The following is a 27668-nucleotide window of genomic DNA, read 5'->3' as shown; positions in this document are numbered from 1 at the left end:
TAGACAGGATACAGAATGTGTTACACTTATAAGTTGTTTTCAACATTTGCTTTAAAGTATTATACACAGAATTTATTACAGAGTTGAACAATCATAAGGATAACACATTTCGAGGGATATGTTTTTTAACACATTGCACGTTAGGAAATGCATCAGACTGCCTGTACACAATATTGTACACAGCAAATATTTCTGCTTCACTGGCAAATCGTAGAACAAAATAGTTTACATACGTTTGTGGTACATAATCCATTTCATGATTAAGGCAAAACCATAATGCACTGGCCAAAGAGGATTAACCATACAAACTATGCTCTTACTGTCCGAGTGAAGTTGGGAATTTAACTTCATGAAGTGGCTCAATATTGGTTACATCTGCTACATACAATGCCCGTCGCTTATACTGTACATCATGTTGCCCACCAGGGGAATAAAGTGATGAGAAGCAGAGCATAAAAACCCATCTCTCCAAACTGAAAACATGTTTCCCAGTTCACACTTCCAAGTGTCTTTCTCATTCAGTGGCTACATAAAACATCAGAGCACATGATTCAACTTTAGCCACCACAGCAGTTCCAATTTTTACCCCATTCATTTCTTGGAAAGGAAAGTCTTAAAAAGTGTCAACATTTCCAAACCTTAACGTTTTTGGTAATCACATCCCATTCCACAAATATACATCCAATAATTAGCAGTATTTACTTTTAGTGGCAGAATCTGTCTTTTCTGCGCTGGATTCAATCAACCAGGACTAATATCTTAAATCTTAATACACAACTTTGAATTAATGATCATGCAACTAGTAGATTAGCAGATATTTGTATTACTTTTGACTTTGAAGAGCTACACTTGAGGACAAATAGGCTAAAGAAATGGTTGCTGTACTAATCAGGCAGAATGTTTGTATGGGGACAACTGAGCTTATGTGCAGTTTTCTCTTTGACTTTGACATCTGAGCAGAAAAGCGGGAATTGATCATCATGTGTCAAATGTGACCCCCAATGTGACCAAGGATAGCTTTTTATGTACTGCACATTCCAAATACAATATGACTAAATAGCTTGTCTGTAAGCGCTCTCATCTGTGTATTCTGTTTGAAAATAACTATCATAAAATGGTATTTAAGACGATTAATAACATAAATACTCTGTAACTATATAAATAAAACCTCTCTGGGCTTCTACTCAGTCTCTAATAACGATTATACAGAACGAGTCCGTTGGGGACCACATACTAGAAGGGCACAGCCTACTGTGTCTAATACAAATAATAGTATGTACATTATCATATATTGTTTCTGTACACTCCACTGCAACTGCGGTGATGCAGCCACACTGGCTGCATCACCGCCTGGTATGGCAGTTGCACCGCACTCTACAGAGCTCTACAGAGCTCTACAGAGGATGGTGAAACTGCTCAGTACATCACCAGGACAAAGCTGCCATCCATGGAGGACCTCTACACCTGGCGGTGCAGAAAGAAAGCCAAAAGGATTGTCAGGGACCCCTAGGGGTTGCCATCCTGCAGGCAGTACCGCAGCAAGCGCTGGTGCAGCACCAGGCTCAAGGACAGCTTCGTGCCACAGGCCATAAGACTGCTGAACTCTTGAGGTCATCAAGACTTCGAGATAGTTATCACATACTGTTTTACACCTGTTTACATCTCTGGATAAATATATATATATATATATATAATATATATATATATATATATATATATATATAATATATATATATATATAATGTATGTATTAGGGCTGTCAATCAATTAAAAAATGCAATCAAATTAAATACATACCCTGTGATTAATTAATCTAAATTAATCGCATACATAATTCTCGCTGTGAAAGTCTTTTAAATATTTCAATTCAAATGAATCCATGGATAATCGGCATTGGTGACATTAAAATTCAAAAACTCTTTTTATTATGATTTTTACTGTTCAAATATTGACCATAACAATCAACAATATGACTATGACATTTTTAAGTAAATGTTCCAATCAATGATCCTGGCAGTCAAATGGTGGCTAGAACGGCCCTGGGTCAAAGGTCAATATGGAATGGATTAATCTGCGTTATTTTTAACGAGTTATTTTTTCACAGATTGATTAATCAAAATTAACGCATTATTTTGACAGCCCTAATAGATGTATATATATATATATATATATATATATATATATATACATTATTTGTCATTATGCATACACATTTACTAGATCCCTGTTTAGTTTATTCATGTTGCAATAACTGTCTACTACAAATTTGTATTCATTTATTTTATATACGTTATATTGTATCCCTATAGTGTTTGCAGTATTTTATGTCTTAGATTGGCAATTTGTACGTGGGTGATTTTTTTTTTTGACTGAGGTGGGAGAGAGATGGGGAATGACACGCAGCAAAGAGCCTTAGGTCAGATTTGAACCCGAGCCACTAGCGGTCACCCCTCCTTTTATATATATTTAATGAGCGTTGTTGGTTGGAGCCTGAGAGCCAAGAGAGAGGTTTGATAGAGAGAGAGAGAGAGAAAGAAAGAGAGAGAGAGAGAGAGAGAGAGAGAGAGAGAGAGAGGGAGAGAGAGAGAGAGAGATCCTCTTTATGATGAAGTTTTGGGCTCGATTCTTAGAGATGCGTCGTAAAGGCTCTCCTCATCCAGGGCTGTGCTGCTGTCCAGCAAGTACTTTGCAACCTAAAGCAATAGTGAACATAGACAAAACTCAAAATGAGTGTCCCAAGATGCCATGTATCTAAAACACACTGAAATGTAAGCTGTAAACTGAAAAAAAAAAGAAACAATATACAATTTTGTTGTCTTTGTCATTGTCAGATCGTTACAGGCAATCACTTACTAGCAACGAAAGATACACATTATTCCCAGTAGCGCGTGGATCATACACTTTAACCTTGCCTCCTACATGTCGCCACTTTATTTTAGTTAAATAGAAAAATAAATGTATTAATTTTTACACTTTAATTGGACAATTTTTAGTACTGTTAACGCAAATACCTTTTATTGAACAAAACAGACTTGTATCAATAAGAAGACTAAAATGACTTTGCAAAAATGAGTAAAGTTATACCTCCAAACATGTAATCAAAGTCCTGAAAAAAGTATAAAATATACAATACAACAATATTGACAAAAAGCTAACCTTACCTTTGGTTGATAATCAATCTTGTAAGCCGTTTGCTGAAATTGGCGTATTTCTCTAATAATGTGAGATATCTGGAGACAAATTAAATTAAAACAATATAAGACAGAAACAATATAAAAGTGCATGTTATTGTGTGTGCTTCAGTGCAGTAGTGTCCTACCATTCTCATCTTGGAGAAGTTGACCAGGTTGTCCTCTGTGTAGTTGGGTGTTCCCTCCTCGATGAAGGCCAGGTCAGTCAGGTACATTCCCAGGTAGGGAACACAGGGAGGGTCACAGCTGAGGACGAGACACGTGACAAATATAGAGTTATAGTACACTGACATAAAGAGGAACATTTAAAACTTCTCCACCACAATGTGTGAGCACAGGAAATCGAAACGCTCTAAATACTTACTTCTTCAGAGCTTCTCTCAGGTTTTTGAATCGCCCCTCTGACGACACCAGCTTCTGTAACTTGTCAATCACAGTCTTTGTCTAGAAGTAGGAAAAGAAAAACTGTTATTACCAGCAATCAAAAACGTAATGGAAATCTTCTCAATCTGGAAAGTTGAAAGTTTCATAAACAATTTACAGTCAATGACAATTCTATGAGCCTATCTAAGAGGAAATTGTCTTCTCTTCATTTTGTTTAATTTACTAAATTCCCTGTTACAATTATAGGCATTTAAAAAAAAACAAAAGTTTGAATTGCTCACTGTGGCTGGAGGAAAAAAGCTAAGGTATAGTTTGCCATTTGGGGAATTGAGTACATTGATACTACTTCCGTATGTGTACGCTAAATGTGAACCCAGAGCAGGGAAAACTTATCCTAGCATTAAGACTGGAAACAGCTAGCCAGGCTCTGTCCAGCACCTCTAAAGCTTAATCATTAGCACGTTATATCGGGTATGTTTAACCCAGACAAAAAGCGACGCTTAAAAAATGACAAGTTGGGATTTTACAGGGAGTTGTGTGCTGGAACAATTTATGGGAGCAGTGACTTCCTAGAGTCTCTGCTGGTTTCAATGTCACAGTGGCAACCCAATTCCAGGAAATTATTGCCAGAGAGCATTAAAATTGGTAGTGTACAAACATTAGAGTGGTATCAAACTTCTCAAACTATTCCTTTAGGGCCAGCTGAACTTGATTGTGACTACATGAACAATTAAGCTACAACCTGAAAGTGTTGCGCCCAGTTAACTTCACAGTTGGAAGAAAATGTCAGAAACGTCTGATACCTGCTTGGAGACTTTAAGCCAGGTCTTCTTGAGGCGGAAGACGGAGCTGCGGTTGAGTGAGGACGTGATCTCCAGCATGGCGTTGTAGTTGTGGAGGCAGCGACAGATGTCAGCCACTGCCACCCATTTCTCAATCACCCCCACTCGCAGGTTGACATCGTCCCACTGCAGGATCTCTGTGGCGATCCTGTTGCTGATCTGACAAAAAAAGATAAAAATACATAGATAGATAGACACATCGATATCTATCTATCTATGATACACATTTATCTTTTTAATAACAATAACAGACAAAACACATACATCGTTGAAATGCTTGGTTGTTTTCATAATGTAGGGAGTTCTCTCGTTCTTGTCATTCTTCATCCAGCCTTGACCAAAAAACTCCCTGCAGAAAAAAATATTTTTTTCAAATAATCGACAATGGAAAAACACACCGAAATACACTTTGTATTGTGGTTCCTTTCACCCTCCCACTCAGCCTTAGTTCATTTTTATCGTATAGACCAAATGCCTGGGTTTGTACATTTGTGTGTGCATGCACGTACACACATGTATGTGTGTGTACTCACTCGTATGGGATGACTTTGAAGACCAGGTGGTCGAGCAGTGTTAGTTGCTCAGCTATCTCCAGGGCAGAGTGGCTCTCAAACGGCTCAGTCTTACAGTCCTCCATGGCCTGACACAAAGACACATGCGGTGAAAAGCATTAACACAACTAAAGCACAAATCATTTCAACAGGATGCACCGTCATTTCAAGAAGTAAGAGGGTTTATTTTATACTGAATGGGCTTTTGTAATCGTTCTCTCACCATCTGCGTGATCTCTTCCAGCGTGACCTGGTTGTCTCCAGGGTCCTCCTGAGTGAGAGTCCTACATGCAAAAAGAGAAAATTGTCAATATTTGACAGTTTTGTCCACAATTGCCATTACCTGAGTAGGCATACATACATTTGACCTGTCCAAAAGTGCCAAACTTGGGTATTGATTACTCTTTATGTTCAGTTTTGGTTACAGGCATTTTTGGCTTCAGCTCCTCGGGATTGATAATGTTTAGTTTCAATAGTGAATGCTGACAGGTTGGTTGGATCGCACACCATACTGGCGTTTCACTCTATTTTTGCCATGCTGTACCAATGTCAAAGCCTGTTCTCTCTTTCCTGGAGAAATAGAAAACACTCAATGGACATTCAGAAACTGCTGCACAGAAGAAAAGAAGAAAAGTTTCTTTAGTTTGTGTAGCCCCACTGTCAGTGTCCATGTGCATTCTGTGTAGGTCCACCAGGGCTTAGATTTAGGCCAGGACCTGTGATCTACTGTATCTCCACTTTTATTACCATTACTTCAGTTAGCATCAGAAATACTTTTGCAAAAACATTTTTTTCTAAAGGAAACTGACAAACAAATATGACTGTATGTGTGATGAAGCGTTGATAACAGAAACCCAACCTGATAATGTTGGCAGCTGCCTTTCTTTCCTGTGTCAAGAGCTCTGGGTCATGCATCACCTCCTCCAGGAAGCCAATTACCCGTATCTTCAGCTCTGTGTTCAGCTCAAAGTCCTGAGGACATACACAGGAACAACAGCAGAGTTTGGTTGAAAGTGTTGTTTTTCTTCTGAAAAGGCATACAAAAAAATATATTGAAACAAAGAAAAAAGAAAACAATAGAAGGGAAAGTGAACTTTACCTGCGAGTGTTTGGAGACCCAGTGACGCAGCACATTCAGGACTCTGTTTGTGGCAGCTCTCCTGATAACAAACTCTTTGTCCCCATTCCTCTGATCTGTAGGAAAACCTGGAACAAAGTGACAGCCAACTAAATTTCCATACCACAAAGCAATCAGTTGTGTGATGTCACCATTACCTTTACCTGCGTACTGATTATTTCCTTTACATTTTGTTATTTTACTTCCAGATACGGAAGAAAACAGTGTATCTGACTATTTAAATAACAAATTAGGTATGTAAATGTAAATGCCATTGCCACAGTCACGTTTATATCCCCCTCATTTCCCCAGACTTTACTCTTGCTGTCCAATGTTTCTAAATATTACAGTACAAGTACAACAACTAACAGCATTAGAGATGTTGTGTGGATGAAACCAACATATCACAGTAACCTGACATTCAGGAAACTTGAGCAGTGAAACAACAAACAGTTTACAGTTGATCACTTTTCATTAGTTTTGCCACATGTATGACAACAATCACCTATAATGAAATCAATAAAATAAAGAAAACTTGTTCACTTGGTAAAATTATCAGTTTGTTTCCTAATACAAGTGTGAATATAAAATAAATATAATAATAATAATAATAATAATAATAATAATAATAATAATAATAATAATAATAATAATAATAGTATTATGAGTTAATTGCACTGAATTGCACAGCTAAAATAATGACATAAAATGAACAGAGTACTTCCCATTTCTAATTTGATTGGAGGCCACCTTGTGGTAATGAAGCATACAACGGCTTCATGCTTCAAGTCACTATGGCTAAATAATCCAACCACAAATACAAAGTCCTAATCAAGGAGTTTTATGTGGCGATTAAACTAGAATTGAGCTACTGTTTATGCAATCAGATTACAGTAGTTTACTTTTAATTCCATAATAGTCCTCAACAAGCCTTTGTATTGGTCAACAGAAGTAGCATCCCCTCATGTGACTGACCTGTGCTGGCGAGCGACATACGACGGTACTTCTCCTTGGTTGGCGTGCCCTCATTGGCACCAGCGGTGGCAATGGCAAAGGCCGAGGCGGCAGAAAGGGCACTCCGGTTATTGTCCAGCTCCCGGCAAGATGACACCACCATGCCATTGTTGAAGGAAAACAGGGAAAACTCTAGAGGAAGGGAAACAAAACACCAATATTACAACCCTTATAGCGGTGATCTTCAACAGGGGGTCCGGGACCCTTAGGGGTCCTCAGAGTTACTGCGGGGGGGGGGGGGGGGGGGGGGGGCACCAAGTTGTTGTTTAATCATTTAAAAAAGATTTTTTTTCCAAAACTAAAATGTGTCTGAAAATATACCAAAACACAAATCCAACATATTATTATCAATGATAAATGGTCCCATATATGATTCTTTTTTTAATTTACACAAAATTGCCTATAGGTGAGATAGCCAGAAGGATTCACTGTGCGTTTGTGTATATTTAACATTAAAACATTATGTATAATATAAGATTATATCATTTTTTTTTGTTTTGATATCTTTGTATTGTAAGCACCATAAACAGTTATGTATAAAGGCTTCAGGCTGCCCTGCATGTTATTGTTGGCCCAGGTTAATATGCAACTCAGTTTTATACAATATGTCTCTGCTCCGTCTCACTTTCAGCTAAGGGGGCCTAAAAAATGCTAAAGACCCCTGCCTTACAGTAAATATTTCCAAGCCTCTGACAGGATATCGCTGAAATGGAATTTAAGGGTGGCTGGTTAGGTGATTAAAGGTGATTTGATTCCTTATGTGAAGTGCTGTGTATAAATACTGTGTATAATTATACTAAGTTGTTGACCAGTGGAGGGCAACAGAGAGCCAATACAGACACAACACAGTGTGTCCTGCAGCTCGTGGCAGTGACGGTGTACACTCCACTGTGTCTGCCTCTGCCTCCCTCCTTCACTCCCTCCCTTCCTCTCTGCCTTCCTCCGTTCAGCCGGGGGCGGTTTAGAAGAACATGCACATCGTTGCTAAGGTACAAGGTTTCCTTCCACCTACTCACACAAGGCACTGGCTTCCCTTGCATCCAGCACCGTGGGAAGAGAACACACTGGGGATGAATTGTGCCTGACTACCTACGGGGTGGATGCCCCCTCTCTATGCGGTATGGGGAGGGCCAGGAGGATGTGGGTGGTTTTTATCAAGACCTTATTTGGTTACGTTTGTCATTTTCAAAAAAAAGAAAGAAAAGTTTGCTACCGTCCACTGCAGCAGGGTTTATTTAACTCTATGAGAGAATTACTCTTTTTATCTCAACCTCTTTACACCTCTCACGCACAATCTGACTCTGCTGGATGGTCAAAATGGATCCTAAACTTACACCCTTATCATTAGCTTAACACAAAGATTGTGTGGCAAAATCTTTTCACTTATTAACAACATGTTGTGGATTTACTGGGGGTTATGGTTAATTTGTAATTTTTTTAAGTTGCTGGTACAGTAAATGGATTTTTGTTAATTTTGGACAGGTTAGCAAATTCCTTCTGTTTCCAGTCTTTATGCTAAGCAAAGCTAAACAGCAGGTAGCGGTAGCTTCTCTTTTACATATATTTACTGACATGAGACTGGTATCTTCTCATCTAACTCTTCAATAAAGTGTACAAGTTGATCTATGGCTTTAAGCTTGATACTTCTGTGTAGTAAACTGGTGTTGGTCTTTCCAGTGCAGTTCTACTGAACAATTGGTCTTTTTAAATTTAATTTCAATTCAAGTGCTTATTTTATATTAGGTGGTTTTTAATTCCTCAGTAATCTGCCAATGGAATGATTCAATGAAGTGCTCATAGATAATGTAACATTAGAAAACCAGGCCTGTTAAATGTGTTTCATTTTACTAATTATTATTGATTTGATTTATTTCATATTCTAATTCACCAAGACATTCCACTGCAAGTACTCTATATGTCACCAGCACAAATTGCTAAGCTACTGTAGTTTGCCAGCTCTTATATTCTTGCCCACTACATTGTTTTTAACTTGTGGGTTGGGATTCAAAAGTAGATCACAAAATGTTCTAAAAGTGTGTCAGAAATAAAACCGCTTTAACAGAACACTAGGTCACAACACAATGGCGGAGAGACAAAGTCATACTGCACCAGAGTTTTTGGACTTGACGTTCTTGGGTGTTGATGGTGATTTCGGAGGAGACATTTCTGCTTCTGCTTCGTCACTCTGACTTGGCTCACCATCACATTCCTCTCTGACACACAGATCTGGACAAAAAAAGTTTTTCACTTTCAAGAGAAAAAAGGCAGCAAAGAAGAAGAAATGTATGGGCATAACTGTTGGGTTGAGCTTGTTGCAGACAAAAAAATGAGCAGAATTCTATGGTCTATCTATGGTCAATAATCATAGTCAGTTTAATGTTATGTTATACCATTTTTAAAAACATTTAAATTGGATTTTAAGTATATAAAACATAGGAACAACTGTACTGCTGTTCTTTTGTTGTTCAATCTCAAAGGAAACTGAAGAAAAAAAGCTGACTATATTTTCTATACACCTCTTACATATGTAAAACATACATCTGTACCACTTTTTACACTTAATGCGATAAACAGCAAAAGTTGCTCTAGTATGAATTGAGGATACATACAAGATATGAAGATCACAGTGGGCTTATAAAAATCCTACTGCACTACAAGTGAACCTCATTAAAACTGAGCAAAATCCCTTGGACAGTTATTCTGACCTTGCTTGTTGAGGACAGACTCCTCAGCTTTGCCTTCCGCTTTGGTCTCTCCCTCATCGGGGATTTTGCTGGCCACGGTGCTAGACACATAGAGCTTGTTGATGTCGAGGGTGGTCTTACTGAAGGGTGACATGGTGGAGTGCATGCTTGCATAGCCATTGGGAGAACAGCTGAGTGCAGCAAGGTCCAGGGCTTTGCCCCCTGTGATGATGGGGATGTTGAGCGAAAGCTTGCGGCGGCGGTTGGGTGAGGACGTCTTGGTGATGGAGAGAGGAGGAGGGGAAGAGAACTTGCGACTGACACGCGGCGACGTGGGTGGCTCGCCGTAGAGGAGTTTGTTGCTCTGGCTGCTGGCAAAGAAAAGCTCCAAAGAACTGCAGGAAAGGTGAGAATGAAAAAGAGGAGAAAAAGACAGGATGAACATTAAGAGCATTTTTCACTACTGAAAAAATAACACTTTTGGGATTTTGAGTAGTTGTTTCCGGTGACCTGAATAGGAAAGAGAGGACAGGAGAGAAATAGTAATAATGGGAGTGCATGGTGAACTTGGTATCTGTACACAGAAGTAGAGAGGGACCACATTCACCATAGGGCTCTTTGGGAGCTCCTACCTCTTTTATTTAAGCTACATTGTTTAAGACAGCATCCTCCTTGCACTGAGAGCCACCCCCTCTGAAGGCCTATAAATAGCATGTCAAGTGACAGTGTGGGAGGCACGGGTGCTGCCAACAGCAACCAGCCCAGGGGAGGCCCATAGAGACATGGGGAGAGAGAAACAGAGAGAAAAGGGGAGCCAGAGAGAGAAAGCAAGAGAGAGAGGAAAAGTGTGACAAAGAGACAGAGGTGCAGTGCAAAAAAAGCTGGGGCAAATACAGTGAGACTGGGAGGGAGGGGGCGAGAGAGAAGCAACATAGTGGATATGGATTCCACCATAAGGCTACTGGCTGAGAGTGAGCGAATGGGAAGCCTCCAACCCTGTATGGTGTTAGCTGCTGCCATGTTGTGTCTCCTCTCCTAAATTTGCAAAACAGTAAAAGAAAGGAGATGAGAATGGTAAAGATGGGAATGGGGAGGCTGGGAGTATAAATGAAAGGAAAGGGAGATAAGTGGGAGTTGAAAAGAACATGAGAAAGTCAAAGCTCGATAAAAGCAAAGTGGAGCGCCAGAAAACAACACAAGTTAAGTGGGAAAGAGGAAAAACGAGAAGATATTATGAAGCAGGAGAAGAGAGAGGAGTAAGACAAAAAGAAGGAAGGAGAGAAGAGGAGAGGAGAGCAGGGTCTGGGAGCAAAACACCACCATCAATATTTAATACCGTACAGCTGCTGCAGATGATGGGAGAAAGGGAGGGAGAGAGAGAGAGAGAGGGAGGGAGGGAGGGAGAAAGAAGTTGAGGAGAGAGGGAGAGGGTGGGGTCCTGCAGCAGAGTGAAGGGTTGCCATGGTGACAGTGCAGCGGAGAGAGGAATGGTCAGACTGTTGGAAAGAAAAAGAAAAGTGAGAGAATGGAAAAGGGTAAAAGAGAGGAATGAGAAAAAAGAGGAGGGGTTAGGAAGAGGTGGGTGGATGCAGGACCCAATTAACTGTGATGGTGGACAGAAGACAGAGGAGTGGATGTGTTGGTGTGACCTGTCACTGCCTCTCCTCTAGTCCCTTCTTACCTGGACAGGGTATGATAACATGATGGCTGCTTACAGACAGCCCACATGAGAGCAAACACAAATCCAGACACCGGGGGAAGTCCCACCTTTTCACTGCACCATTACAGCACTGTTGCTGCACCCTCAGGACAAAATTATGTGTAAATGTAAACTTTGTTCCTTTTTCAGGCGTCACTAGCTACATAGGCTCGCTTTGCCGGACTCTCCCCCAAAGCACGCTGAAAGGAGTCTGGCTACTCCGCATAGCATTCAGGGATTGAAGGAAAACGTGCTATGGTTTATTGGCATTTCTTTAAACCAATCACAATCAACTTTGACAGTGCTAAAAACCAAAGAAAACCTGTGGTGCCGTTGCAAAAAAGTCTCGGAAGGAGCTTGTTTTGGTGGAAAATGTGTACGTTTAAAAGTTGTTTTAGTAATGCAACAGAAAACTCAGTTTGGACAGATAGTCTAGCTAGCTGTCTGAATTTACCTTGCAAAAGGTTAACCATAGTTCTCACAAATCAGCCGGAGTTTAAAATTACACACAAACGAAGGCAACAGATATCCGGCCTAAATGAGTGAACTCCGGCGGATCGTCAAGAATATAGACTACTAGCTACATGGATTGGCCATTCAGACTAATAAGATCTATCTTTGTAGCTGTGTTTGCAACTGGTACATCAAAGTTAAAGGTTTTTTTTCATGAACTAAGAGGTTCCCGCGATCCACAGATCACCAAGCATACCGACTATAATTTAAACATGAGGTGAAGAATAAATGACCAAACAAATAAGACAATGTGTACACACAGTGTAACCAAAACAAGATATCAAATGTTGGATTCACAACAGAAAGGGGCCATCTCTAAACCTTCTCTATTAACCTGCAAGTAAAATATGGCAGTGAGGACAATTTCATACCAGTGAGCTCATAAAATCCCTAATCAAACCTCTTGGAATTGCCTCACTCAGGGGATCACTCACCGTGCAGGGATGGCACTGATGGGCTTCTTGTAGATAGTGATGAGCTTGTCCAGCACTACGTCAGCGCTAGTGAAGACGCGGTAGGAGTGGAGGAAGGTGTTCAGAAAGTCGATGGAGAGGAAGCGCAAGTCGGTCAGCCTCTCCAACAAACGCTCCACGCTGGCATAGCGGATCTGCAGCACCTTGCAGGAGTTCATCATCTTGCTGAAGCGGATATCGACGTCATCGCAGTACAAGCTGGTGTCCGACCTGCGTTTTAACTGAGGTTAGGAATGCGACTCACAGGGATTTAGCTCCCAGTATTTATGCAGTTATTCAGTTAGTACACACTTCTAGTCACGTGTGGGTCATTGGGGAGAGCATTAACATTACTATGGGTTTGGTATATGAAAATTTTTTTTAAAAAAATCTATAAAATTACCAGTGTTTGTGAGAGAGAGACATTGAAAGTGAAGAATATGTGTGTGTGTGTGTGTTTGTGTGTGTGTGGTTTTCATTTTGAATTGCTGTTTAAAGGCTAAGGTTTAGGCATGTAGTGATAGGGTCAGAGCATGGGTTATGTTATGTCATAATATGTACAAATGTATGAGTTTGGGACCACATGCATTTGTCATGTATTTATGCAATGCTTTTCTCTGTTTGGGCATGTGTAATGTATGCATTTCTGCGTGGTAGCAGACCCTCACTTAATCATCTGTGGCACGGAGACTTTACTGTTTTCCTCAAAGGCGTTCATCATCAGACCATTGCAGCGGATGTTGTCTATGCACTGTAAGGCAAGCAGACAGAAGGCTCTCTGTGAGTATAACAAAGCAAGGGGGGTGAGGGAGTTCACAAACCTGTGGACGATACAAGTTTTTACCCCTAACAGCCATAAGAGATGTTCTATTATAATCTTGGTATTACATTTATTTGCAGTGTACAGCCTTAGCTCTAATTTTAGTTTGAGTTCATCTAATGATGCTTAAGTCAAATCAGCATTTCACACTCCTGCTGGATGGAACATGTTCAGTCTTATCACGCAAGTAAGGACACGTACCTGGCTGATGTCACTTGTCCACGCTGTCTTCTCCTGTCGGGATGACGCCACCAGGATGATGGTATAGGGCTGGACGTCTTTGGGCTCTACCATCACTTTAAAATCCAGATGCTCTGTGTCCTGCCCACTCCGCTCCCCTTTAGCTGCAAGGCACAAATTCAACAATCTTCATTTCACTATGACAGGAAAACAATTAACTATACTGAGAGCAACACTGTAAGAAGTAATAGGAACTTACAAAACAACAGAAATGACGAAATAAGAAAAAAAATGTACACTTTAGCTAAGTTCAGTAATGTTTTTTTTATGTTGACTTACTCTATACAGTACATTCAGAATTATTTAAAATCAAGAATCAAGAAAAAAATTAAGAAAAAAAACATCCTATGAGAATCTATCTATGTGTATCAAAAACCTTTCCACTGAATAAAAACCTTTTCCTTCTGATGATGAAATCCCTACAATCATTTAAAAGCCGCAGCAGATACGTGTTTTCCATCTGCAGCCTCTAATGTAGAAAGAGTAGCATGGAAGCACAACACTATTAATCACAATGATCCATTGTGGTTTCTTGATTGAATCCTGTGATACCGGTCAACAATTATGAATGTGATTGTTTTGGTTGAATTTGATGGTGGTGAATTAAGAAATAATACTTCTACAGCTCTCTCTGGATGGTCATGTAAACAGGATTATTATGGAGAATTGTCAGTCTTTGCACCCAAAGGGCTCAAAAAAAACTTCGCTCATCAGAAAAAGAATGCAACATGTTATTTATCTGCAGTTTATTATACTGAATTATTCTAAATGCTCACTTTTTGTTATCCCCCACACAACAGTTACTATGGGAAAGAAAGGTAATGATGCAAGTGCTCGGACTCTTAGGGAAATACGCTGCACAAAAAAGTACAATTACAGTTTTGATCGCTGACTGTTATACGGTTTGTCTTTGGTAAATTTGCAAACAGTCAGAGAATGTGATGCAAAGACCAATCGTTTATTGAGCTATATTAACAGACATATATTAAGAGACATTTAAAGTAGCTTACACTCATCGTCTGTCCCCTCTGGCTCCTCCATCAGTGTGCAGTCAATGAGAGAGACCACTCCATTCTGTAACAGGGTTAAAAGGTCACATAATATTTGATAGCAGCTCATAGAATGTGGAGGTGTCTGTATATTTTTTAGGAAATCTTAACAAATGCCGCTGAAATAGGTACTGACTTTGTTTATATCTCCACCAGTGCCATTTTAAATCTGTGTCAATGTTAGGATTTGATTAGATGTGACTCAAATATTTTTTGGAGAAAAGAAGATAAATTAGATGATTATTATTTTATGTATATATCATATTATACTTAATAATTATCAATTTATGTCACATGTCAGTCTATGCCTAGTCGTGTACTTTTATTTAAAAAGATGTATATCATATTAGCATGCTTAATAATGAATATGACTATTATCTCAAATTTGAAAGACTGATGCTCCATGACAGTTGTCAACAATGTCTCACCCCTCAAATGTGGAAATCTTAATTCCAAACTCCCAAATTGCTTGAAAAAGGTTCTACCAGTACAGAAAATGTTTGATCAATTTTAGGACAATTTAAGAAAAGTTTAACTCAAGTTTTTGGGTTGTACATTTTTTTGTATCAGGTCCTGCTGTACCTTAGTGATGTGAAGTTTTCCCCCGGAGCCTCGGGTACAAATGATGAGATGTTTGGTGAAGAGAAAACACTGTCTCTCGCCTTCTTTCTTCAGAGACAGAGAGCCCAGTCGGCCTCTCGTGATCTTCCCTTTCTCGCTCATTGGGATTTGGATCAGGGAACCTGTGAAGTGTCAGCATCACACACGCACGCACGCACACACACACACACACACACGGAATTTGACTTTGACCTTGATCTTTTAATTAGTGTTTAAACTGCAAAAGCCTTTTTTTGAATAATTTAATGTGTGCATCAGTAATTATTGTTGTCACGTCTGCAGAGATAGAGGAAGGTGTTGAACATCTTGGTGAGAGTACATGTGACGCATCATAACAGAAAAGGCTGCAGAAGAGATGTGTGAGTATGGTGATTTAATATATATGTAGAAGAATAATTATTTAATTGTAATACATTCCCACTTTTGTCAGCGTGACAACTAACTGCCCTTAGGGTATATTGTTTTGCACAAGTCAAGCACAGGTGGTCAGCATTCTTAGTGCTATTCAATTTAAAAATCCATATTCATGCATTTGTGTTTAAGTCATCCTATACTCTCAGTTATGCAACAGTTTCCATGACACTGCATGGTGTAGCCAGACTTTACTCCACAGCACTGAGCTGTGCTGAGTAACACAAGTAAAGTCACGAGTAACGTAATGCATTATTTTTGCTTCCTTACCTTGCCTAACAAATGTCTGACTGGTGTCCAGCAGAACTTCACAACCCTCCACAATCATCCGCTCAATAGCTAGGTTCTTCCTGATGTTCTCCGTCTCACTCACTTCATCATGCATGATTCTGAAAGGAGAGAATGAATTCAGGTACTTCACAGCTAAAGCTGTATGTTCAATTCCTTGACAAAAGAGCATCTCTCACAAGAATATGATCGACATCTCTGTATTAATTTATACACACTAAGTTTCTTTGAGTTGTATCATATAATGTGGCACAATGTACAATATATTGTCAATTGCTCGACTGATTGGCTGAAAGCAGATTTACCTGGAAAGTTCCTCCAGTTTTGACTTAGCGTAGTCTAAACTATTTCTCTCCACATGCTCATGGGGGGTGTGAGCCAGCAACTCGTGCAGCGTCAGGATGTAACGAGGGATCTGAGAGAGAAAAGAAAAATATGTTTGACACACTTATTAAAATTGGTATCTACAAACTACATGGTTGTTGGAGCACTGAGCTGTGGAGCTGTATTCTTTTTTTCAAAAGAAAGTAGGTATATGTGTATGCACATGAAACGGTGTACTTTACAACCTTAATAAGTTCCACGGAATAATTTATGAAACTGTGTGAGGATTAGGTAATAGTACTGCAGCCCTAAACTCTTACCTGAAACATGGGGTAAGTGAGAAAGGTCTCCAGTGTTCTCTCCTCACAGTCGGGCTTGGCTTCATACTGCTTCAGCAGCTTGTCAAAGTCTCGGTTCTGTTTGCAGTGGGCCAGGATCTGCAGGCTGTACTGGTGGTTCCTCACAAACTCCTGGTAGATGTTCAGCATGGGCAGCAAGATGTCAAACAGGTCCGCTGTCAAGGAAAATCTTCATAAATCTTCATGAACAACAAGTACATTTCCTAAATCATAAAACATTTAATCTAACAAAGATAAAGACACAACAACAAATGAGCAAGAGCTAAAAACATAGGCTACTTATTTTAAATCACTCTCTATTTAAAAAAAAGAGTCGCTATAGTTGCTCTATATTTGTAAATCTTTCTGCAAACACCTGAATTCAAAAAGTTGTTATACTGGTGTACATATATATCTCACAGTCTCACAGGTAGATGTATCCAAAAAAAGACCCCAATATCTTTCTTTTTTATATGTGATTTAATGTTGCTGAACTGTGCTTACCCAGCACCAGTGTCGGCCAGCTGGCTATCCGGGCCTTCAGGCCCTGGTAGAAGATCTGATGGAGGAACATGATGGTCTCACTGATAAAACAAATAAGCAAAATGGTGGTTATCAGCTATTGTTCTATTGCTCTCCCTCTCACGTTCACAGCAGTTGGCAGCTCCCACTACGCCGAGTCACACCACAATAACAACCAGTCTCACCACCAGCTACCTGTTGAGGAAGATGCTGCTGACATCATCGTGAGTAATGGGCGGCTTCTTGGAGCTGGCGGCCATGCGGAGCGGCCGCAGGAAGTTGTTGACCAGGATGTGGAGTTGCTGGACGTATTCAGCCTCGGCCTCCAGCATGCTAAACACCACCTGGTTCCTCTTCCTCATGCTTTCAGCGTGGGGTGAACGGATGTAGTCCTGGATGATGGTTTTCCACTTCCTGCGGCAAATCCAACCTCGCAGGAAACTCTGGACCTGTGATAAAAAAGGTTAGCACACAAAAGTTAAGCTACCTTTTGTATGTGTGTGTGCTTATACACACAAAAAGAAGTATTTAGTCCTCCAACTCATTCTGCATCTTTGGTAAACATTTGGACAGACCTTATTTTAGGACAGCCAGGCTGTACAGTATCACATTGAAAATAAGTGATCTGGGAAAGTGGATTCCAATAGAGTCGCATAACGTTTCAGTATTTAATTTAGTTTATTTATGTTTTTAGTTCATTACAACTGCAATTAGCATTGTTTACACTAAGCATTATTAGATAGCAATGGACAGTCACTGTAGATAGTCTTTCCTGGTAGTAAATGTAACAATTTAGTGGAAAGGAAGGCACACCTTTAGTCAAGTCCGACTCAGATCCATATCTTGAAGACAATGTCTGTCATTGCTCTGAATACAAGCTAAAGCTGGTTCTGGATTTTTTTAGTCATTTGGGGGCAGCACAACAAGCTGTAAACACAAAGATTACACAACGACTACCTTATAAAGTTGCAAAGGAGAACGTGCTTGCAAATGGTTGCCTGTTTGCACAACCTGCAGGCATTCATTTAGTTGTGTTTCTGCTGACCTGAAAAATGTAAGTCTAATATTCATCCTTCAAACTCTGTTCTCACCAACTCCTGAAAACAATGTCTCCTTATTTAGTTGGTAAATGTTCCACCAGACAGTTGCTAACTTTATCTATCTACCTATGTGTTACTGGGTGTGTGAATACAGCTCAGAAAAAACACTTTGCACATCCACAACTTCAGACAGGTGCGTCAGAAAGTAACACTATTTGCCTGAAGATGGTCTTACACCAAAACGTTGCCTACTAATAAACTTTATATAATGTTTGCAAGTTAGATAGTGTGCGGAAGTTTTCTTTGCAAATGTTTGAATACAGCTACCTGCTGCAGCTGGAAACAATAGTTTTAGAGCATTGAGAGTGAACCAATACAGAAAAGGTGTGGCCAGGCAACTAAAGCACCAAAGATACTAAAACGCTCTGCAGAGCAAAGGGCAACTTCAGAATTCGGTGATAATAATATGTAGGTTTGTCACCTTAGCTTTAAGCTAACTGGCTTCCCAAAACTTTCCAAACTCTCCAACCTTATTAAGGAGCAGGCAGCTGCTTAAGTAGAGCTGAAGAAAGTAGAAGCTGGTGGTTGAGGAGCTCTCTGCTGTAAATGTGAGTGTGAGCTTCCCTGAATAAATGAAGGTTAAAAATAAAAACCTGAAGGTGCAGAGATGATGTACCGTAGTTGTTTCAGAAACCATACATATCAATGAAGGAACAGGTCAAACTTTCCGTCCCTCCTTCCTACTTGGTCTTTTTCTTTGCATTTGCTTTTGATAAAGAAAGAAGAGTCCGGCTTTCTCCTTTAAAACTGCACAGCACCAAAGCAGCCAGATCTCACCTTTTTGATCTTCTTAATCTCTGTGTCATCTTCACTGGGAGGTACCTCTGGATTTGACTGGATCTTCTCATTGTCCTTAAGCAGTCCAGCGATCTGAAATCCAACACAAATCAAACATTGCATTGACTGAGTGGGCAGAGACAAGTACCTCACAATGTATGCAGTTATAATCCTACTCGTACTACTCTGTGTTTTTATTAGGATTATGAATGCTTTATTCAGTGTATTTTTTCACGTGTTTTTTGCTCAACTTTGTTACCGCCCGTTCACTAAATTCAAAGAATTCATGTATGAACACACTCTACCAGTGGCATCAAAGTTGTTTTAGTCAACCCTGTTTTATTTACTCTCCATTAGACTGACACAGTATGTGAATAGGAATTGATAATAAAACAGCTTTTAAATAATAAAGGACTGAAATTAAACAAAACAACCCAAAATCCATTACTACTAGGTCTACATGTTTTAGCCATGAAAAGTGAGACAGTTCATTATCATGCTGTGGTGCCGGCTGCGGTATCGGGCACAATAGAAGTTGAGTCATGCATATTGAAAACATTCAATTCAATTGGAGATAGCCATTAGCACATTAAAGAGAGGTGCATTTGATCTAGTTTAGACGGAATAATTAGGACACAAAACACTCCACAGTATTGCAGAGGCTTTAACAAGGACATCCCGGGGGTGCTACAAGCTGTGATGCTCACCATGAACTCACAAAATTGTAGTTTGGAATCTGGGTCTTGACCTTTGTCCATCGCCCTTTCTGTCTTTATGCTGTTGGATTTCAGAGTCTATCTGTCTCTCCACTGTGTGCATACAGTAACACAAAACACACACTTGCAGGTTTTACTAGCATGAAAGAACAAGACAGGTTACCTCTGATTTTAGCCGCTCTATCTCGATTTCCCCATCCTCTATCTGTTGTCGAAGTTGCTTGGCAACCGTTTTCTCCGTCTCCACTATTTGGAGTAGATGAAGATACTTCTGCATGAGGGTCTCATGCTCTGTCGCCAGGTTCCTGTAACTGTAAAGAAACACACACGACAGTGTAAGGATCTCATTAACGTATGTTTCATGGGCTCTCAATTGATTTATCAAAGCAAAAGCAGACTTCTAAACAGCATATGTATGAACCACAGACCTTACGTCCGCACCGAGCACAGGAACTCACACAAAACAATTCTTCAAATACTGTACTTACGGGCTTAGCAAACCATGTGCAAAAGCTGCTTCTGCATGAGCAATAATGCTGAGCATTACCCAGTTGAACAAAGGGTTTTAGTTTGATTTGATTCAACATCACAAAACAGCTTGTTAAAGTGGAATGAATGAAATAAATAGGTGGTAAAAAAAGAAACTCAAAGTATTAGAATAGCACATCAGAAATCTTTATAAAAACACTATAATTCTATGCAAATACAGTTTTTCATTGCCCTGCTTACATGCTGACATTTAGTCTGATTGTATCCCTTGACTTTCATGATCCTTATTTGTCTCTGAATCTTAAGGGGGAATTTACAAACTTCTGTAACTCTATTCATCCGATTTGAGGGACAATCTGAAGCCTGGCAGAATATATATGACAGAGGACACCGTGGTTGTTTACATTCGGTAGTCCTTAGCATCCTACTCAGCTTAATGAGACTTTTGAAGCTAACACACCACGCTAGCAGCAGGGTTCTAGGGGTGGCAACACAGAAGGAAATATGTTGACCAATTCCAAAATTGGAGCCTAAACGCAGCTTATTAATGTTAACATGCAGCAATTAAAGTTCATATGTAAAACAACTGTAATTTACATGATTCATTGATTTAGAAGGAATTGAAAGCATATGTACAGTGTTTATAAGTTGATGTAGTTACAGAATATTTACGTTAATGCAATACGTTAATTGTTTGATTCCTCGCTCTCAAAATGTGTGTGGATAATTGAAAATGCACAAAATCTTTATGTATATTTATATTACACATAAACTAACTAATTAGCTAGCTAGTACACACATTGACGTTAGCAGTGCAGGTTTCCACAGAGAATGTTTGTTTGTAAGTTAGATACAGTAAAACTGCAGTAGGAAAACTAATGTGGTTGTTGTTCAGTGGCTCTTGTGTTGTGTAGCGCATGTCTAACACAGTGTCACTGGTTTATACACGATTTGATTGGCTGAATCGAAATAAACTCCCCATCTATGTAGACAGATTTCAGATATTCTGTTGAACTAAAACTAGGCGGAGCCATTGTGAAACCAAAAAACATTCAATGCTTTTGGTTTCTGATTTTTATTTTTCAAAGGAGAACACGGTGCAAGTGATATCCAGGGCAGATATGTATGCAGTATCAGATAAAACTAGTTTGATGCTGTTAAGGAAAAACATTGTATCTCCAGATTTGTTGATTTGAATGCCTTTCAATAAATTTAAAAATGGAACCCTAATCTATGGGTTGGTACAGTTTTTGAACCGGCAAGCTTAAAAATCCTTTCAATTTCCTACAGAGCAAGATACACACACACACGTACGCACACACACACACACACACACACACACACACACACACACACACACACACACACACACACACACACACACACACACACATTGTCAATGAAATCTCCCTCCTCAGACCATCCTCAGCTAAATGTGTATATGTAGTGGAGAGGTCATGTGTGAGAAGTACCTGGCCTGTATGATGGCAGCCACCCACTCATCGCAGTCCTTGACGTCCTCCGTGCGCAGCTCCAAAGCCTTTTGGTTGTCATGATTGAACGTGACCGTAAAGTAGTACTGAAAAACGACACGATAGAAAGAGTCAAAGATTTGTTAAGCATATAATGAGAATATCATACTTCAATATGTACAGTGCATTGTGTCTTAGATGATCTGCAGGAAAACCCTTTGGAAGTGAAAACCTTGCATGATTCGTCATTAATGACCACCTTTTTCTTAAACCTGCATTTTGTTGAAATTAGATTTGTATGTATATCCACATGCATGCCCGTGTGTGAATGAGTAGGACAGAGACTCGAAGAGAAAAGTCCGCAGGGATTCATTATACAGCCTATGTGCATTCTGCCTGTAACCTGGCAACTCACCCCTGAATTGGTGGAAGCCTCTCGACTGACGCCATGTTTTGTTTTGCTTTGTCCCATTGGCTGCACTTTAGTGACAAACGCCTCTGCGTCCTCACCTGTTTTCATTCCCTCATCAATTATCTCCAGTGACCTTACTGCCTTAAAGGTTAAGTTATGGCAATTATGGAAAATGCATGTGGAATTGTTTTCTAATAGGCTTATCAGATAACAACCTCAAATCAACAAATTGGTGGTCATTGCAATAATAGTAGAGCCTTTTTGTGCTAGAAACACATCAAATTATATAACACTGTGCATTGTAAATAGAACCCCACAAATCCAATATATTGGATTTTCCATCCCTCCCAAAAGTCATGAGCAAATCATTTGTGAAGGGGAGTAATGTTCCATATTTCCCGATGAGCAGCAGAATGGTTCTTTGTCAGTAATGTGCTTCCAATCTCCCGCTTTCTGTGAACTGGTATGTCAAGCCTTTCAGGGAACTGTATTTAGCTCCAAGTCACCACATTTTTTTGCCACATAGACATTATCTCCCGGTAAGTGAGACATCATAGCCCGTAGTAAACTGTTGTCTAAAATCAATTAAGAAAAGGTTTTGAATTTCACCTGGAAGAGAGAAAAGATTTAACATATTTATATATCTCATCATTATGATAATAGTGGTTTTCAATTGGCAACTTCCGGGCGTGAAATGTAAAGCCATATGAAGTGCCTCAACAACGCAACACATTTTATCTAAATTCCAGCAGGTGGCGACTTCACTGGCTCAAAATCAAGTTAGATTAAAGAAGTCATTGAGAAATGGACCCTAATTCTCACTTGATTTACAACAGGGAAGTAAAAAAAAAAAGAATGAGTTTGGGCTCAACCGCTAGTTTCAAGTCTTCTTCAATACAGCAATATGTTCATTTGATCAAATTATGATCCCATTTAAATAAAAAATATGAAATAAAACTTTGGAATATTTTGGTCTCCTAAAAATGTCTTAGCATTTTGCTGGCACCTTGTCGACCAAAGCTAGCTAGCTAGCTAGCGCTAACATTAGCTGGTAACTTAATGGAAGGGTTACCAATTTTCAAAGCAGATGAAGAGCAACAGTGCCAGCCCCCAGTTCCACGTTTACCTGCCGGCAAAACTCAGGTGTATTGTTGAGAATTACTGTGATTACTTTACACTGCCCATAGTCATGCTGTTTTATAAAACTGTTTGCTGTATGACCTACACTTAAAGATTATACTATACATTCATGAAAAGGTTCAAAGAAATCTATGTAAATCACTCAAACAACAAACAATTCACAATTTATAAATATACAGTATATACTGTATATATAAATGGAACAAATAAAACTGTTAAAGCAAAACCATATCAAGCATTTCCACTTCTCCCCTCCTCTACCCGTCATCAACTCACATTTCTCATGTGCCCACATTTGCTGTACTTGCTAAGTGAAGCACAATGCCGTGGCATGTTGTTGCACATTTCGTTGGCCCCTTCAAATGCACTTTTTCAGATGCAAATAGGGGTTGCCATAGTAACTGTGGGCTTAAACGTAGCTCGCCTTCTAAATGGGGAATAAGAACATTTAAAAAGTAGAACACTCCAAAGAATACAATGCGAATGGAGAGACAGACGGAGAGGGAGGGAGAGAAAGATCTTTTGCCTTCTTGAGGAATGAGGGCTATAAAAAGCGCTGTAGCCCTGTAAGGTGGCAGTTGGCTTGGCATCTATTCGCTGCATTGTCCCTCTCCCTGTCACAGACAGATAAGATCCAGTGCTCGCCCTGCCATTCCTCCTGAAGCTCTGACACACACACACACACACACACACACACACACATAGGCTGCATGCACACACACCACTGACACACAGAAATCTTTTGTAATCTGCATATGTAACAGGTTTATGTCAGAAATCTCAGACCTCTACAGTCTGCTCGTTGACTCGATTGTCATCATTTGTTTTTCCAAAGTGGGAAGAGTGAAAAGGAAATCTGTATGCCCTTAGACACCTGGAGCATTAATTACTCTTTCTGTCCTCATTTCACCTTTTATAGATCAACATCGGCGTATGCAGGAAGACACAGTGAGGCAAATACAGACTTCAAGCCATGCACAGAGTCCTGCAAGGTGTCCAGATGTGTGTAGACATACAGACCTGTACACTGGTATGATTGACTACACACACTCACACATGAAAAGCATGTATTTGTGCAAAATACACAACCACATTGTATATATGTGCGCACAAAACGTCAAACCCCCACTCAAAAAACACATTCTGAGAGAATTTATTCCTGACACATATTATGTAAAGGGACACGTGCTGAACAGAAGACTGTGTTATGTTAATTGAAGGCTTTCAAATTCATTTAATTCACTGTTAAATTCACTGGAACAGCCTGCATGAACAGCTGTCATCATAGATGTCACTCAGTCCATTTTTTTATCCCCAGTTTAGAGCTCTTGTCCTAACACGGTTTAAGTAAATATGCTTGACGGTGAGCAGTTTTTAAGTTTAACAGCTTACGCTATGAGAGTGACCAACAAGTTCTTATAACTAAACGACAAAGTTGATCGTTATGTAGGAAGTTAGATTTCCCATGACTGCAAAAACATGGCTTGTTAGGAAAATGACAAACAACCAGTGTTTTTTTTCTTGCTGAGGACTGCAATCCCAAAAACCTAAATTTGACTGTGTTACAGAAAAAAAAGATGTCTAGGGTATGATAAACTTGTTCTGAATCGTCAAGATTCTGCTGGCAAATCTGTATGACGCCCTCTTGGTGACACTGATACTAATCCTGACAGCTCTGCCAACAAAGAGCAGAGAGCAAGTGTTTGAAGAACATGACGTGACAGCAGAGTTCAGTACCACGGACAGCAACACCAGGTACAGCTAATGGAAACAGACGCATACAAAACCCGCAGGAGCCACCGCACAACAGTCGCTTACAATGAATTTATGTGGCGTCTATCCTTTATTTGTCATTTATACAGTCATCGTATAAATATTATAACTCAAGATTGGGTTCCTAACCATACAACCTACAGTAAGATGGTAAATTTGTCAAAATTGTCATTACTGTACAGTAATTTGACAGATGCAAGGTTTAGTCTGGCAGTATAGCATCCAAATTCTGTTCATGCAAAATCGTTACAAGTTTTAAATAGATATATTTTAACGAAATGCTAAAGTGTGGTGCATGTTCAATCACCGTAGGTTAGAATAGATATGAAATGTTTGATATGATTTTTGTCATACACACTAGAAGTTGACAATGTATTGTTGCACTTGACATTTTCTTCTTCTAGTTGCCTAAAACTGGACAGATTTTAAGGTGTACCTTAATCTTGCTCTGAACGTTAATTTAAACAGGTTTTGGAAAATAAACCATCTCTGAAGACCTACCAAATCTATGATGGCCTGAAGGGGTTAAGTCCCTGATCATGAAGTACAATGCTCCCAGTTCCTGTGTGGCCAGGGTCCTCTGTTGCATCCATAAAAGGCCAAAAATCATAATCAAAGAAAGACAAAACAATGCCACGAAACAAAATGGTGCGTGATAGTTTACAAAATGAAACTTAGTTGCCTTTTATTGGTTGAATCAGTTTTGTTTCTTTCACAGGTAGGCCTATAATATATAGTGTAAATATAAAGTGTAACCTGCCTGTGAGGCCTAAAGTCCAGGTTTTCCTACAGTCTATAGTCAGTCATACAGAACATACCCTCAAAAGGAAAATAACCAAAAGCCAAATTTCACATGTTAATGGCTTTGGTGGAAAAACCTTTTTGCCTTATAAATGAAGGTTATGACAACTGAAAAAGATCAAATTACTAATCACTTTGACTTTTGACTTCAATTCTTTATGGGCTCTGCTGCAGAAAAAGACTGCAGCTGGCAGAGCAGATTTCCGAAGGTGACTGCAGTCACAGCTCACAGCAGCTTGACCACTTTTCTGCCTCTTAAATGCTTTTATGCCACAAGGTTTATTCCTTCAAGCAGCAGCCTTCCTAACCCCTAGAAACGGGTTCTCTCCGTGCTTTTACTGAGATTATTTCTGACCCTGTCACACTGGCATTAAAAAAACAAACAAAAAAACTGTGTAGCACATGTTAATGCATGACACTAAATGCCAGAGGAATTTAAAACAAATGGGGGATGTGCTGAGAAACAAAAGCATACATTGGACATCGTTTGGGTTTCATTGATGGCTGTCGTTAACACGCCCATGACAATGAGAGAGCTATCAAATGAACCGAGCCGCTATGAACCGGGGAGAGCGGTTGCCAAGGTAGGATGCTATTAATATCAAGACAAGGAATTAAATCAATACGTCAAAACGAGAGGGAAGGGGCAGCTCTCCTCGAAAAGATGGCAACCTGCAAAGTTTGGAGGCTGTTTTAAGTTTACTCCCTAGATATGAGCTGCAATCCCTGAAAATTTGAGATGTCTAAAAATACACTCGCTTATATAAAAAAAAAGTAGCCTACTGCAACTAATATTGGGATGATACAAGAAAGGAAATGGAAAAAAAGTAAACCAGTTCCCATGTTTGCAAAGTTTCACAGAAAATTGCATTTATCCTGTCAACTTTAAACCACAGTCCCTTTTTTTGTATTTTTTGACGAGTCGCCTTTGAGGCATGCTGGGAGGCTATTTTAGTGCCGAATCAAGACAATCAATCAGTCACTGACGCCATTGCGTAACACCAAACGTCAAGTGAACATCTCTGGGACATTGTTTGCGTAATAAATAGGCTAGATGTTGAGATAAAAACAGCAACTGTGTCGTTTGAGATTTTGCTGCGCATACAGAATAGCACCTACCACCTCTTGTAATTGTTGCTTTCGCTGAGAACCACATTGACAAAAGCAAGTTTCTCTCATCAGGAGAAACACAACAGGCAACATTTCAGAGTGCGTCCGTTCAGTGAGACGGATCACATTAACAGTGTCAGTCTGTCAGACTTATGGGAGCTCCCCGTGCGATCGATATCTTACCTGCTTCTCTAAGCATTCCTTCGCTGAGAGAGACGGTTTCGGTGACGGTGCCCTGTCACAAACACATCCCTCCAACAGGTACAGTCCGGAGGGGCGTGAGCTGGAGTCGTTCTCAAAATAAAATAGCATATTCTGCAACAAAGCGAACCACTTTGAATGCCATTTTGTGTTGTCTGAGCTTTTCTTACTCAGGCAACCTCGCCTGGTCCCATCCTTCTTCGCCAAAAGAGCCAGATAGGTGATGTGGCCATCATTGAGTCTCAGACCTTTCTGCATTTTGGCTGTAAATCCGGGAGGATCTGCGGGGATGCCTGCGGACTCTTACATGTTCTTCTTCTCAGCACCTCCGAGACACAGTCAGATTTGGTGGGCAGCAGCCCACTCCCGTGTGCCCGTCCACAGTTGCCACACTAATGCCTGCAACGGCGAAAGAAATGCAAAAGAAGAAGAAAAGGATGCACATGCAGTGGAGTCAAAGTTACACATTCAAATACAGTAATTCCACGCTGCGGGCATACCACAACAACCCCCGACGCCGTCTTAGACAAGCTTTCCTCGTGAGCCCGAATCGCTCATGATCAGGACTGAGGTGTCCCCGTGCATAGCCCACACACGCGCACACAAGCGAGCGCGCG

The 27668-nt window shown here is 39.9% G+C and overlaps 1 protein-coding gene across 3 annotated transcripts; it reads right to left on the bottom strand.

Annotated features, from left to right (window-relative positions):
* Window positions 1–50: 50 nt before the first annotated feature.
* Window positions 51–27668, bottom strand: LOC116690550 (ras-specific guanine nucleotide-releasing factor 1). 3 transcript variants are annotated; one of them, XM_032517611.1, is made up of 27 exons: window positions 27034–27668; window positions 21615–21721; window positions 19817–19964; window positions 18938–19030; window positions 17256–17509; window positions 17043–17122; window positions 16521–16714; window positions 16182–16291; window positions 15859–15977; window positions 15139–15299; window positions 14518–14581; window positions 13469–13611; window positions 13116–13198; window positions 12430–12678; window positions 9805–10178; window positions 9209–9325; window positions 7061–7231; window positions 6068–6174; window positions 5828–5940; window positions 5192–5252; window positions 4951–5057; window positions 4682–4766; window positions 4379–4576; window positions 3556–3635; window positions 3320–3437; window positions 3162–3230; window positions 51–2693 (listed from the first exon to the last, which is right to left on the bottom strand). In XM_032517611.1, exons 1-27 carry the CDS (start codon window positions 27307–27309, stop codon window positions 2601–2603), a joined length of 3774 nt encoding a protein of 1257 aa, XP_032373502.1. In that variant the 5' UTR covers window positions 27310–27668; the 3' UTR covers window positions 51–2600. The 3 variants fall into 3 exon arrangements, with proteins under 3 accessions (XP_032373502.1, XP_032373510.1, XP_032373519.1); XM_032517619.1 differs by lacking the exons at window positions 21615–21721; window positions 27034–27668 and adding an exon at window positions 20142–20212; XM_032517628.1 differs by lacking the exons at window positions 21615–21721; window positions 27034–27668 and adding an exon at window positions 20082–20132.

This window comes from Etheostoma spectabile, chromosome 1 (assembly GCF_008692095.1).
Source record: "Etheostoma spectabile isolate EspeVRDwgs_2016 chromosome 1, UIUC_Espe_1.0, whole genome shotgun sequence".
Lineage (NCBI taxonomy): Eukaryota > Metazoa > Chordata > Actinopteri > Perciformes > Percidae > Etheostoma > Etheostoma spectabile.
Note: the sequence above shows the minus strand (reverse complement) of the source record. Positions and strands in the feature narration are given on the sequence as shown.

Coding starts and splice junctions, on each gene's coding strand:
- LOC116690550 (XM_032517611.1), bottom strand. CDS start 27,309: ATGCAGAAAGGTCTGAGACTCAATGATGGCCACATCACCTATCTGGCT. Junction 15,300..15,858: donor TCAGACATTTGTTAGGCAAG/GTAAGGAAGCAA, acceptor GACACTTCACAG/GTTCCCTGATCCAAATCCCA. Junction 3,438..3,555: donor CTGAGAGAAGCTCTGAAGAA/GTAAGTATTTAG, acceptor TCTCGTCCTCAG/CTGTGACCCTCCCTGTGTTC.